The sequence below is a fragment of the Neolamprologus multifasciatus genome, chromosome 13 (genome assembly GCF_963576455.1).
Source record: "Neolamprologus multifasciatus chromosome 13, fNeoMul1.2, whole genome shotgun sequence".
NCBI lineage: Eukaryota > Metazoa > Chordata > Actinopteri > Cichliformes > Cichlidae > Neolamprologus > Neolamprologus multifasciatus.
This window is the reverse complement of record NC_140451.1, coordinates 28,652,695-28,668,347: the sequence shown is the minus strand read 5'-3', so window position 1 is coordinate 28,668,347 and position 15,653 is coordinate 28,652,695. Positions and strand designations below refer to the sequence as shown.

Below are 15,653 nucleotides of genomic sequence, written 5' to 3'. Positions count from 1 at the left end.
AAGGCACAGTGAGACCATTGTTTGCCTACACCTACCCAGCACAGGCAATATGTGGAGACACGGAGGAAAAGGCGAGAAAAGACCCACACTGTCAGCTACACGCACAATCACAAACCGTGCACTACGCTAGAGAGAGGTGTATATACACCTTCATACACGAATGAATCACCTTTATTGTCACTGACCCTTAGAGAGAAAAGCAGTGAGGGAAAGTCTGAGAAGACAGAGGAGAAAAAAAGTGGGGTCAAACTATTTTTTCCCCTCGCCTATACTTCACAGACGTTTTCCAATGTTCTTTTAATGCCGCTGTCGACGTTTGGCTTACAAAGGAGGGAAAGCATTGGAAGCACAGTGCAGAGAAACAATGACACAGGGAGTGTGAGGAGAAAGGAAGAGGCAGCGACAGAGAGAAAAAGAAGTACATACTCGGGTTTTATTTAATGGTGACATTACAAAGACAAGTCTCCTGTGTCTAACACAGCAATACAATGATTAAGTACAGCGGCTGAGAGGTTTGTTTTGGGAAATGTTTAATGAAATTGTGTCTTTGTCCTGGTTTATGTTTCCATTTTTACTTATCAATGTCCAACAAAGGAGTAAAGCTTTCCAACGACTCGATAAAGTAATGAGCTTTCATTTATTTATTTACTTAGTTACTAAAGATTTCGGCATCGACTGCTTAAAGTACTGCTTTACATTTATTACTGTGGAGTAATTGTCGCCTTTCAGCTGTTTACTTGGTGGGAATCTCTTTTGTGCCTCGCTTCAGTTCTGGAGGTACTGGCTGTGATTCCAGTAGGGCAGCCAGTACAGCTACTCTGACTAAAGAGACACAGCATGAGAAACAACCTGTGAGCACGGCGATAGAGAGCAAGAGGGAAAAAACACTTTTTATTCAACATCTACTTCTACAAAAGACCCAAAATCTCAGTCTTAAGGAATATGACTCCTAATCGTCACACAGTGTGTTCCATATTATATTAAGTTCTGGTTAAAAGTAAAGAAATATAAATATTAATGAACCAAGTCAAATTTCAAAAAGTCAATATCAGAAGAGCAAAATCTAAGCAGACCGCTGAACTTATTCTGTTTGTCTCGTCGCTCACTTTAGTCACTATAAGAAAAGAAATGGTAAACACACTTTGGGGTTTTCAGTCATAACAGCCCACATGAATAAGATTGCATAATCACAGACAGTCATATACACAGATGCACATTCACAGCACACCATTAGATATAAATACAAACATCTTTAGAGACATATTCAGACTCTTAAGCAGGCAAATATTTCTCTCTCCCCCCTGTTGAGTGAGGACATGTCACATTGATTTATTTTAACCCTATGCTCTGACCTCTGTGTGACACATTCAACACACTCACACAAACACGCAGACACACAGCGTGTGGAGCTACGCTCTCATGCTAGCCAATGAATCACAGTAGCCTACTTAAACACTTGACTCATGGATTAACAGCATCTCTACAAACCCCAAGGGAACAGTGCATATGCGTTCACACACACATATACAAACACACACAAACTCAAGTATGCTGTTCACTATTCTAACGTGACTCTTGAGTCATGTATTCTAGACATAGGAAACGGTCTGGCCAAAAGGCATGCTTGCCCTGGGGAGTCATTATCACTGTCTGTTTCAGCGCTGCGTTTTCTGCTTCTCTCGCTTTCTCTCCGTGTCTCGCACCGTTAGCCATTTGAGATATTGGAAAACTTAAGAAAACAGCAAAAGAATATGAGTCACAGAAGGTACGGCCATGCAGTATTATATAAATTCAATAAATTGTGAAGTTGATCTAATTTTTAAATAGACTGGCGCTCCAAATCTTCAAGAACGGTTTGGGTTTTATTTTAAGAAATAGTATTATTTTAAACAGAAACAAAATTATTCCCAATAAAAAATTACTAAAAATCAATAGTGAGAGAATTTTGTTTTCAGGAAAATGTGTGAGAGCAACAGTTTGGTACACTTTTGAGTGCAACTCTACAGGATTGTTTCACATCTGTTAACTTCATGATGAAGGTGGTTAGCATACGGAGCAGCTTTTCTAAACACTGTTCAGAGGATTTCTGTGTCCAGACTTTCCTGCAAACAATGTGGATTTAAAATCCTGAACAAGTAAGCAAGGAGCGCGTTCTTTTCTGATGCATTTCTCATCTGTTTTGTACTGTTTCTACCAATGTGTGGCCTTATAACCATCAGTACCAGCTCATCCTTCCAACTGCTTCAGCTTCTCTAACACTGAGCTGATTTTCCCTATGCTGTCTGTCCCTGATAGCTGGGCTTCATTGGTTAAATACTACTACTACTAATTATAACTTTATTTATAAAGCACTTCTTTTCAAGTTTAAAACAAAAGCACGCATTTAAAATAAAACGTTTTCAGCTATCATTTAAAGCAAACCCCACATTTAGCCGACCTACAAGTCTAAGAGGTTGTTCCAAAGTTTAGGTGCTGCAACCTCAAACACGGAAGAACTTCTGGTTTTAAAATAAGATCATGGAACAATTAAAAGACCTTGATGAGCTCTTCTGGGAGGTCAACTGCTGTTATAAGGTTTCAGTAGCCCTGATTCATATCCCAGGCCTATCCACATAGGGCTTTATATGTTATGAATACAACTTTAAAATGGATTTTATTACAGAAAGCCATTAAAGCACACCAGGAAGAGGTGTAATATGTGCACACTGGCTAATTTTTGTTAGCAGTCTGTCCATTCTGGACTAACTGAAAATGGTCAAGGGATGACTGAAAAATACATTAAAATAACCAAAGTTGCAAAGTTTCTTAAAAGAAAGAAACAATACTTGATGAGTTTTTAAATTTCAGGTTCAAATTTCAAATATCGGCCAAGACACACAGGGTCTTAGCCGATGACTTCCAAGGCACGTGAGGGGGTAAAAGGTAAAAGTACTGACTGACCTCCTTAGAAACTGTCTGGGTCAAAGGAAGAGCTTCAGTTTTGCCAGAATTACAATGAAGGGCAATTAAAGATGTCCAGTTAGTAATGGCAGAGAGCACATTCATTAAGGTAGGGAAGGCTGTTGAGGTTACAGCTGTGTGTAATTAGCATAGCAATAATATGCCTTTGAAACTATCAAGCAGGTGGCTCAGGGATAACTTATATAGTGAGAACAGAACTGGTCCAAGGATAGATCCCTGGGGGACTCCACATACAAGAGATGCAGAGGAGGACATACATGGGTTTATGTGAATTTTTAAGTGTCTGTAAGATAAGTATGATGGCAGCAATATGAGACCAGTGCCATTCGTAATTTAATAATGCTGTTTCAGTGCAGACTGGAATTTGTCAAATATATTGTTTCTTTCTACCACTAGCTAATGGCTAAGAAGGAGAGTAACAATCAGATCTCAACATATCTGAATAGATGTAAGGTAAGAACCTACTTTATGAAGCTCCACAGCTTTGCAAGATATCAATATGATTTTTTTCAGTTAATTTGAAGGGGTGCTCCAACAAACTCATCTGAACTCACTATATAAATAAAAACTAAATAAACAGAGAAAAAAGTTGCAAAAAAATCTGTATTTTTAAAGGTGCTTTGTTTGAATTTGACAGTGGGGTCACTTATTTATCACCAAGCAAACCACACAATATCATGCTTGCATACACACTGATCATTCCTGAGCTGTCACTCTGTCTGCTGCTATCAATCTAGTCTGTTATTTTTTTTTTCTGTTTGACCTGACACACATCTGACAGTTATTCAGAAAAATAACAGCGGACTTGTAGCAGGGAACCGGGATACTGGGGAAAGCAATTTATTTTGGACTTGATTTATTTTTACTTGTTAAATAAAGCTGACACTTAATTTGACACATCAGTGACAGTTTGAGGTCCTGTTAATAGATTCTGCATAGCAGGTGTCAGCTCGTTGCACAACGAGTGCAAACGAGTGCAAACGAGAGTTCATTATTTACGGGGTTTTTGTTGTTGTTTTGCTGTTTTTAAAGTTTTAACTTATTCTCTATTAAATACAAGATGTCAACAACCATTATTTATTTCGATTTTACAGCTATTTATTACTATAACTGTACGATTAAGAATTTTTTTCAGCCAATTATCAAGCAAATTTTCAGCTTAAAGAATTATTATTCCTTATTTTCACAGGTTTAGTCGCAGATATGTTTTTATCAAGGCACCATTTTTTGCAGCTGTGAAAGAAAAACAGCTCCGAGGCTTTTACAAATAAACGAAAGACAGGCACAAACACACATACATACACACCCACACACAGATATGTGCATCAATCAGAGGACTCGAGGATAATTAGCCAGATGATGAGCCGGTATGGGATTAACTGTCAACACTTCCTGGTTGGCTGGTCATGTGGTCAGCATGAGCCAATGAGCCCTGGGGGAATTTTCTCATCTACTGATCTATTGAATATTAAACACCCACACACAAACACATTCACATGTGCATATACAAATTTTGCTCAATTGGTCCATGCCAAGAAAAATAAGAAGCACAGTACAGAATTTACAGTTAGAATTAAAAGATTACTAGCACCTCTAGTTCAGTCACTTTAAAGTCTAACTGGTACTGGAACTGCACTGGTACAGTAGTAGGCAGCAGTAGGCCTACGTGCATCGCTGCACGGACGATGTGCAATTGCATCACAAATCACCTCTCAAGTGTGCCAGGTGACTTACTCATGTTGGTGCAAATGGCGCATCAATATATAACCACTGGCTGGGAAAAAAGCGGTTTTAATGTGGTTCAGTTCAGTGATATTATTTTCTTAAGTGAAGAATAATTAGACACACTTGTTTGCACATTTGCACTTGAGTAAACTTTGTCTTTTGTTTGACCTTTTTTTTCCTCAATGTTTTACCTTCAAAGATTGCCTTCACTCTTCTGTCATGAACAGAACATCATAAACCAAACTGAAGACAACAGATAAAAAGCTGCTGTATTTATCGTCTGTGTTAATTGGTTGCTTAAAATGACATTTGCCTTTTGCATTCTAGTGGCTCCAGCTTTTCTTGTAATGGCATAGCAGCACAAGTAAAAGTAAAGTGGTTCGGTTCTTTTTTAAACAAACACTTTCACTTATCTTTGCAGATAAAATCTACCTGTCTATTGTAGGGCTATATATAATGAATGGAGTTGAGTTGAATCCATCACATATTAGTTCAACTTTTGGTTTGTTGGTGTAATAAAGTGATAGACAAACTATATTAAGAAATGCAGCAGAGCGAAACCTATGATGTGTCACTGCAGATCCAGTCCTCTCTAGTCTCTCTCTAGGTGAAGATTAAATACATTTTTTCATTGCTCTTATTAAATCTACTTTGCAACATTCTCATATCCACAGATTTCTTTTTAAAACTACAGTCAGTGCTTTCTGCTGACATTCATCAAGTCTTTTCTTGTAATGACCAAGCAGTTTGCTTTACAGCTCACCACTACAGATGGACAAATCAAAAAATGTATCACTCCTACTGGCATAGTTGAGTCATCACCTGTGTGCTTTTTAATAGATCTGATCTATTAAATGGCATGATGCTTTCAGTGTATCCAAAAGAGCTGTAAATAGTGACCAGGGTTTACCTGAGCATTTAGTCTGATTGAAATGTATCCGTTTGGGAATCATGAATTTTAATAAACCATCAAACCATATTTGCCTGCAAATATTATGTTTGTTTTGACTATTTTTGTGTCACTGACCAAACCTGCTTTCCTTTCGCTCTCTTTCAGGCTGTTTGACAAGAAGAATAAGACAACACAAACTGTGAGAGGAGAAAAAGAAAGCAGAAGAGCTAAACGAAGAAAGGCAGTGACGTGGCAAGCTGGTGATGAGTATCTACAACAGGCCCCATTTCAGCTAATGAACTAGGAAGCTCATCAACAAGATTTTGGTTAAAAAAAGCAAGATACCACCTCAGTGGGAGCAGAGCTCCACTGAGAGGAATCAGAAAGTAGGGGGCGGAGCAAAGTGCACAGTTTCAAAGGTTCGGCAAGATGGCAACGCTGATGATGAAGCGGCAGGGCCTCGGGCTACTGAGGGTCTTCCTGGTGTTGCTGGGAGTTTCTGCACTTTGTAGCGTTGCATTAGGAACTCGGAAAGGAAATGCTTCCTTGGATCAAAGGGGACACAGACACAGACATCCGGGTATGACAAAGCAATGCTTCATCGTAATCTTGCAGCATGAATTCATAACCGTGAACATCCGAAAAACAACATTTTGCTCATCTTTTCAGAGGTTGTGTTAGTTTCATATTTTAAAATGATCAATTAGATCTGTCAGATTTTTACCTTTTGTGAGTTTCTTCATGCGGCGTTGCAAAGTCTTGGCAGTCTTGGTAAAGCAATTGTTACAGAAATAATATAAATGTAGGGATCACATGAGGGATTTGAGAACTCACTACATTTAAAGTTTGCACTTAGCTTCTTCCAAAATATTTTGTATAACTGGGTCATCCAGCGAGATGATCCTCAGTAGATTCAGCCCAAAATATGTGATCTATCAAGTTATGCCTTGTAGTTAATGTATCATTAAATATCATATTAAACCCATTTCATCAACCTAATATATAACACATTACCCCCAAAACATTTTGTGTTCTAGCTCAGAATACAAACCAATTCGGTAGGTAAGTATATACCTGATTTCAGCCTTATTCCAAATTAACAGTTTCACAGTTTGTAGCTTTAAATGCAAATTTAGTACTGCTGTCCCTTCCACAACAACGCAGGACCGCATGGCAGCTGATGTAGACATGAAAGAGTGTCTGAGAAGAAGAAAAAAAGAAAAAAGAAAGACGTTCTGACGCTTCTAACATTCAATCTTAGTAACTTATTTTACATGTAAGTTCCCCCTAAATCACAGCACACAGTAGTTATTGTCTTAAACTGATGTGCCTGGTGCAGCTGTCAAATGACAAGGTTGTTATAAAATCAGCATTCTAGCAGTGCAGAACAGCAGCTTGGAAATAGCTTAGGTATAATGGGGTGCATTTCTGTCACTATTTCATACTTGCTCTGTTATCTGTCAAAAGAATCTGGAAAATATGCAAATAGGATCAGGTTTATTTGAATTCAGCTGTATTAAATATGAGTAAAGGTAAGCAGAGAAAGTTTGAAGAGAATAAAAATGCAAGGCCTATAAAGTCAGTTGAGTTTCATTATCTAAAAACTTGCAATTCTGACTCAACTTGACAATAATCAGAAGGCCCTGGCCTTGAGCGCAACCATAAAGCTAACGGTCAGATTATCCACACTAACCAAAGCATCCTTAAGAGTATTATGCTATTGTTTTGGTTATATATCACCATCTCAGGTGCTGGAAGTGTGTGCAGATGTATGCTGAGCATTGCAGACAACAGCTGAAGACTCCAAGGAAACTCACAAGAGCCTGAAAAGAATAAAAAGTTCTTTTGGACACATTCTTTATTTTTCCCTCTCTAGACACACTGCCAACATGCAATTATGATCAAAAACAATCATTTTTTCTTCATTATTTTCCCTTTAAGATTTAAATATTAATGTTCAAACATTGCTACTGCTCAGTGCAACCACAGACTGCTCCTTCTAGCCACTGTGGAGTTTCACTACAACAAAAAGAGGTTAAGTGACTTGCGAAGATTCCACATAAAAATCGACCCATTAAAGCATGTGTTCTTCATACAGTCCACCCACATTTTTCAGCTGGGATTTGAACCAATGATCCACACTTCTAAAACAGGCCACTCTGCTTACTCCCTCTCACACACAACAAAAACAAAACAAACAAAATATCCAAAATATAACATAACAGCTGTTGTGCTGATAATTCATTCAACATAACATAGAGAATGTGGCCTTCTATTTAACGTTTAACCATGAAATTACAATTCATAATAAACATGTTGTGGACTATAATTAAATTAACTAAAAGGTTTTGGTTATAACTGGATAAATATAAGTGTGGTTTATATATATATATAAATATATGTATACTGGTGTTTTTTGTATTTGTAGGTCACTTGTCGCTACACAGACACAAACAAAAGGTTGGAAAGGAAGGCCAAGTACTCCACAGGTCCAAACGAGGATGGGTCTGGAATCAGTTCTTTGTCATTGAGGAGTACACTGGACCTGACCCAGTGCTGGTGGGCAGGGTGAGTATAACAGTGCAATTTAAAGAGAGAATCCTTCTTCAAACAAAATTAGCCTCTGAATAACTGTTTAATTAAAAGCCACGTTGCCCTCCAGTGGCAGTCATGGTGTGCAAGCTGACAGCAGGATTTAAATGTGGTTTTAGCATTTATCAAAGAGAGAATGGGAGAAAGACAGAAAAATGAAAGAGGTCATGTTCTCATTCAAGGGTGAAGATGATTGGTGGTACTCCTCCAGAACAACACCATCGCTCAAACTGAGCAGCGGCTCTCATAACAAACAACAAATGATGTTTACAGAGCACCATATTTCAAAGTCTAGGAGCTATAAACGAAGAACAAGAGTTTAATTGAATGTTGAACATTCTTCATTTTTATAATAATATTTTAAGTCAGTAATTTATTAGTGTGTACCCATCTAACATGCAGCATTTCCAGCCTGTCTGTCCCAGTCACTCGCTCCCTTTAGTTTGTAGACTTGGGAAATTGCAACCTCATCTGGCATCTGCCAGGCAGCCAAGGTAGTCTGTGTCTTCCAAATGTGCCTTTTGACCAGACTTTCTGCCTTTATGTGGAACTGCTAGTCCCTCTCTCTTTCTCTTCAAGTTTCACGTATAATGAAATATGTGCATGTAATTCAAGCTAAACTCAGTTGTCTCCATTTTTTCAGCTCCACTCAGATGTAGACTCAGGCGATGGAAATATCAAGTACATCCTGTCCGGTGAGGGTGCAGGAACAATCTTTGTCATTGATGACAAGACAGGCAACATCCACGCTACAAAAACTCTGGACCGTGAGGAGCAGGCCCAATACACGTTAACGGCCCAGGCTGTGGCAAGAGACACTAATAAGCCTCTGGAGCCGCCATCAGAGTTCATAGTGAAAGTTCAGGACATCAACGATAACCCGCCTGAGTTTCCACATGGGCCGTACTATGCCAGGGTGCCTGAGATGTCCAATGTTGGTAAGTAGCAAAAGAAACATTAAGAGAAATGTGGGGGAAGCAAGGTTTTGTATTGAGACAAAGTCAAAGAAAACAGGGAAGGGATACATTAAAGAATGCTTAAAAGTCTAAGAAATCTACAGCTGGTAAGAAGAAAGTTATAATAGACACAGAAAAGCTTCAGAAAAGTTTGGTACAGCTGGCAAACATACAATTTGGGGGACTTTAAATCGTATTCACGCAATATTGGGAAAATATTTGTAGCATCATCAAGGAGTGAGGGATGGTGACAAAGAAAGATAATGGATAAACATAAAGAAACACAATTAGTCCCAATTGGCCACTTTTTACTTTACCGGTTCTTTAGCAGGTTTGGAGGTCTTTTTTCTCCATATCATTGTAAATCTATGAAGCCTGACTATCTATGCAAAGTCCCCAGACTGTAGACTTTCTCTAAAAATATGACTTTTTCAACATTTTGTTGGTTTATCTGTAAGCCTATCAAAAGGCATTGTCCCTATTTCAAGCCACATCTTCTTCCTTGTGCTAATATAGCACATTTAAACAAAACCAGAGATGACCCAAACTACTGTTCAGTCAAGGCAAACATATCATAGTCTTCACTATAAAAAAACAAAAACAACCACAAATGAATTTTGACATAAATTAAATACAAAGTGATAAATAAATATAATACAGAATTTCACTGTGTTTGTTTTCATTTATGGTAAATGGTCTGTATTTGTATAGCGCTTTACTTGGTCCTAAGGACCCCAAAGCGCTTTACACTATACACAATCATCCACCCATTCACACACACATTCACACACTGGCGATGGCAAGCTACATTGTAGCCACAGCCACCCTGGGGCGCACTGACAGAGGCAAGGCTGCCGGACACTGGCGCCACCGGGCCCTCTGACCACCACCAGTAGGCAACAGGTGAAGTGTCTTGCCCAAGGACACAGCGACCGAGACTGTCGGAGCCGGGGCTCGAACCGGCAACCTTCCGATTACAAGACAAACGCCCAACTCTTGAGCCACGATCACAGAAATATGTTCTTGTCTGAGAATAGCTAATTAATAACAACCTTAATGCATAAATATTAAACAAATGTAATCCTGGTTTTGACATTGATTACCAGAGCAATGGTTTCAAATCCTACGTCAAAAATGTCAACCTTGCCTTTTTCTCAGAAGAGGCAAAAGTCCTCTTACTAAACTAACTAAAAGGTTTAGTTTTAATTTAGCAGTAGTTTTGGTAGTTGAACTGAAAATTTGTCTGCATATTATTTTTCTGCTAAACAACACCATTTCTATATTAATCACTGAATGCAAACGCAGGAAATGTGACAGAGAAGTGCATATCAGGTCAACTCCTGAAAAATCCTCTTTTTCTCTTATAAGATGGGCCAAACTACAAGCAGAATTGTGGAATTATTTAGTACCATATTGGCACAGGCAAGAGTTTCTACCACCCCCTTAAGAGCCTCCCTATTTAGAACTTCTGATCTTGGAAGATTTTCTTTCCAAAAATTGTGTGGTACTGGAGTGTTCAGCCTCTAGATACTGACCTGAAATGAACCACACTGGCAGCGGTAAAGCCTGAAACAGTGGAAGCATAAGAAATCCCTTCCCTGAATGGACTGGACTTCCAAAGAAAGAAGTCTGAAAGAGTTCTGTTTAGGCTATTTTTCACCCATCCGCTACATAATCTGAAACCTGAATGCAGAAGTCTGGCAAAGAGAGATCACCAGTTGCCATGAGCCACAACCACAGAAGTGGAACAGAAATAAAAGCTGTAATTTGACTAACTAGGTCTATGTAGCCTCATGGATATCAGACTTAGAATGGATAGAGAAGCCAATTTCTTTCAAATTATCATTCTTGGTAATTTATCACGGTGTACTTATAACCACATTCAAAGCCATGCTGAATAAAATTTCATTGCAGTTTTCTGTTATGCAGAACCTGGTTAATTTTGCATGGAGCACAATGGTGGTGCTCACATGGCTGCAGCTGGAAAGGTAAATATTAAAATAGAAGATGTAGTGGGAAAAAGGCTGTAAAGCAGCCAAATGAACAATTCAATAATACATGATTGATGTGAAGCACCCAATCCCCCAGCCAAATTCATGCTGTTGCAAGAACTTAGTAACAGCTTTGAGCTTTTAGTCCTTGAAAGAAACAGTTTCTACATTTACTAGGGTTGTTTGGTTATGGGGAAAAACAAATGAAACAAAAAAACATTTCACCTATGTAACCTTTTGCAACTTTCACTTTTTCTCGATTGATCTTGCTAACCAAAAGCTTTTACTTCTGTCCTCTGGGCTCAAGATGAACTGTGTGAGTTTGAGCTTTAGTTGGTTTTGAGGGGTTTTTTTTTTCCTTTCAAGACTAGAAATAACACAAAGCTCTTAAACATATTTGAGTCCTCGTGTGGGCCCTTGTGGTTACTTCATGCAAAATAAAGGAGGTTGTAATCAGATTCATCATGGATATTGAAGCTCATGAAAGAAATTACTGATTTATCACGGGAGCAAATTACAGTTGGAGTTTGATGCCTAGGCTCTGAGTTTATCACTACCCACAAATAGAACATAGAAATTGGAGAGGGATGATTGAACATCCCCCCCGGGGCCTACAGGTGGATGCTGGGGTGGTGGAGGGGTTGAAACAGCAGGGGGTAATGAAGGGAAGTATTGGCACTGAAATGCCAGAGGGAAAGATGAAACGAGTTTGAATACAGCACCAAATTGGGAAGTTGTGCTTGGTTTGTGACAAGTGTGGCGTATTGGGTGTACGTGCAGTGCAGCTCCAGTTGCTTGGCTAATCTCACAGGCTACACTCCATCGAAGAAGGACAGAAAGAGAAAAAGATGTAAAAATGAAATAAAACTAAAACCAACAAAAGTAAAAGTAAGAAGTTAGACTCAGCTCTGTATTTTCCTGATTTAATAGTGTAAAAAAAATTAAAATAATATAACTTTATAGTCACAAGCTAAGAAAATTTTGACTTGGGTGGCGACAAAAAAAACAAACATGTTATTTGCCTGTTTTTATTTTTATTTTATCAGAGCTGGTAATGATACAGGTCTGAAGCACTTTTAATACTACGTTTCTTTAGCGAGTAGCACAGGTCTAGCGAAAAAAAAACACCTTTCTGAGTTACATCAGAAAAGCAAAACTTCAATAATAATGCAAAGTTAATAGAATGTATTTCACACTTCTGCAAATTTAATTTTCTTGGTCTATTTACTCAGCATATCTGTGTCAGCCGAGTTAACAAGGATTTACTGGATGCAGATGCTTTGGGTGAAAACATATCTGTGAAATGTCCATTTTTTTGGGGGGGACTAAGATAAACTGTCATGTTTCGGGCTCAACAACCATGCATTTTTCAGATTATCCAAAGACTTTTGAAAGGTTTGCATAAATCCATGGGGTTGTTGAACTCTGTCAGAGCACGGAGGAAATGCTGTTTTATTTAAAACATGAAAATCACCAAAATTGGAGACTGGATGTTTCCACCAGACAATGATGAAATGTAGAGAAATAATAGTGGAGACCAGCCCCACAGGAGCCCGTTCAGCCGCAGTGTCAGAGAGACAGGAGAGTGTTTTTCATTCCCTTTCCCATCCGGCTGGTGCAGGCAGGTGAATCGGCGCACATTTTTGTGACAAGCTTGTTTGTCAAACCATTCCTGAACCAAATCACTAAGGTAGAGCTATCTCCTCCTGACTTTTTTGTCATGTCTGTGTTTCTGTCCTGTAGGTACGTCAGTGTTGCAGGTGACAGCAACAGATGCTGATGACCCCACCTACGGCAACAGTGCCAGACTGGTGTACAGCATACTGCAAGGACAACCCTATTTTTCTGTGGAGCCTCAGACAGGTAAGGCTGCAAACAAAACCCTGAACTAGGCTTATAATTGTCTGCAACACAACAAAACACAATGGCTCAAAGGCCTTGATGTTACAGTGATGTAGTATGCACACAGGTCTAAGATCAACTACAAAAACAGCTTGCCGTGGACGATACAACAATGCGTTTTCCTTTTATTTCTCTGCACAGTGTTTTTGTATCACCTAGATTTAGGATGTGGGGTTGGGGGGGACACACACAACTGCCAAATTAATAGGAATTAAGAACGCTACAAACAGTGAACAATTTTTAACAGTCACAATATTTTAAATTGAATATAATTAATTAGGAAAAATAATCAATGCAATTGACTTTAAACTCTAATATTGTAGTGCCGTCTGCCAGGCATCTCATCAAAACTGGTTGCTGCAAAAGCCAAACTCAAAACTTTTTTTTTATTCTTTCACATTTCCATCTTCTACTGCTCTGTAAAAAGCCAAGAACTCTGTGCTAGAGGGATCGTGTAACAAGGCATCCTTTCCAATGAAATTGGTGAGGAAAAGAAGGCAAACTGTAGAAAGAGGTCCCCAGCGGACATCCAGCTTTGGTCCCTGCAGAGCTGAGGCCTAATATTTGGGTTTGCATTAAAAGAGGAAATTGGATGTAAGGAAAGAGGTTAGGGCAAACACTGAGCTATGCTAGGTCAGAGAGAGTGACGAAGAACTGAAAGTGAGAGGTTATGGTAGAGAAGGAGAGAGAAATTGGTTTACAGAGAGATAGTTCATGGAAAGAGAGTGGTTAGGGCACAGAGAGGCAGAGAGATTTGGGCAGAGTAAATCTGGCTAATCAAACCAGTGTTGGGTATTTGACTGGCTCAAATCCATAGCTCACATTTCTAATTGGTTTGGAGATTATCAGCTTTCCATGCTGTCACAGACATACACACACACTTTTGGCATAATATGACAGCAGAAAGCCTCTCTGACACTGCAGCTAGACATGTGCAGAAAGAAAGAGAGAGATGGAAAGAGAGTAGTGGGTGATGAATTAAACAGAGAAAAATCACTGGGGCTTGAAATAGATGAAAATAAGACTTCACAAATGTTCTACTAGAGTTCTTATTTATTTAAATGATGAGCGATGATGCGTTCTCTTACAAAATGAAGAATCTCGGAATAAATTCGGTGTAAATTGGTAGTTTTTACTTAGCAATGATAGTGTTTTCAAAGTGGAATTTGTTTAATTCTTAATAATTTGTAATGACATCACGTAAAATGCACATGATGTACATGGTGTGACAAAACACGAGTACTGTAGCATATACAACACAAGAATAGATATGCAGACATCTGCTGTTTTTTTCATCATTCAAAAATCCATAAAACCTCACCCACAAGCTTCCAGTGGTTTTGTTTTCCAGAATGACTAAAATAAGGCCTTATTTTAGCATTAATGTCATGTCACCACTCTGTCTGCTCAGGTATAATTCGTACCGCCTTGCCAAACATGGACCGTGAGGCCCGCCAGGAGTACGATGTCGTCATCCAGGCCAAAGACATGGGTGGTCACATGGGAGGGCTGTCAGGGACCACAGAAGTTAAAATCACCCTCACAGATGTCAACGACAACCCTCCAAAATTTCCACAGAGTGAGTAAACGCCTACGTTTTCTAGTTATCCATTGATAATATGTACTGTATTGTGTAGCTGTACGTCATATTCCTCGGGTTAGGCATTTCCATTAGAGGTGTGAAAGTGTCAGACCTTTTACCAAATGACAGCAGAGCTATTACACTTTATCTGAACTTCCAGTCTTTATTGGGATCCTGGAGTATCCCCCGGCATGTATGACTGTCTTTGGATACTAGCTAGAAGTTCCCTAGGGCATTGGTTGAATTAGATATTAGCAGTGCAATGAAAAAGCGGATCTCTAGATTTGTGAAGAACGGTAGATTTGATGCGAGGAAGGAGACAGAGGCACAAAATTTGAATATTTTTTAAATTCTTTTTTTTAAACATTTTTTATAAGAAGTTTATATTTTTATCTGAATCTATTTCTCTGTATGACAGATGATACAGAACTGCCAATGATTCTATTAACTGATAAAAATTTTATTTTATTTGCTTTTCTTTTCGAGTCCTCGGTGACAAAATACACAACCAGTACAATGATAGTGAGTTCTCTAGTTCCATTTAATACTGTACAAATTCAAAAAATGCCCATCTGCTGTAAATCCATTCTATATGATTTGGAAGTTTTGGAAATGGACTTCTAAAACTCATCAACCTTACCTCGTTTGGATAATGATGATCTCCCATTCAAGTTTTGCAAAAGTCTGTACCATTTCCAGCACGGTTGCCATGTCCTGTCAGGTTACCTTTTGCTTGTGCCTCTGAGTATCCTGCTGGATCCTTCAATGTGATTTAAATCTCCAGAAGTGGATGAAATCATGGCAAGGTAAATATGGAGAGCAGGGGCAAGCGGTGAGCAAATATTGTGTGGCAAGTCCAAAGAACTCCTGCATTTTCAATGTGCTCTGTGCTGGCACATAATGGCACATGCACGACAGTTCAGACCATTTCCTCTGACTGTTTCCCCCAAATGCCTCACGACAATACAGTAAAACTCTGTGTTGACAGTCTCACCCCGAGGAACCAATTATTGGTGCACAACTCTGTGAATGCTGAAAAAATGATAAGCATT

At 38.9% G+C, this 15,653-nt stretch overlaps 1 protein-coding gene across 2 annotated transcripts in view; it reads left to right on the top strand.

The window, feature by feature from the left end:
- cdh11 (cadherin 11, type 2, OB-cadherin (osteoblast)) overlaps positions 1 to 15,653 on the top strand; it is a 91,394-nt gene that overhangs the window by 50,280 nt on the left and 25,461 nt on the right. For both annotated transcript variants that reach the window (XM_085182053.1, XM_085182052.1), the window contains 5 exons: positions 5,744 to 6,158; positions 8,007 to 8,146; positions 8,814 to 9,108; positions 12,861 to 12,980; positions 14,431 to 14,598. In XM_085182053.1, coding sequence (XP_085038179.1) covers positions 6,008 to 6,158; positions 8,007 to 8,146; positions 8,814 to 9,108; positions 12,861 to 12,980; positions 14,431 to 14,598 — 874 coding nt within the window. In that variant the 5' untranslated portion in view covers positions 5,744 to 6,007. The remainder of the gene's footprint in view (positions 1 to 5,743; positions 6,159 to 8,006; positions 8,147 to 8,813; positions 9,109 to 12,860; positions 12,981 to 14,430; positions 14,599 to 15,653) is intronic.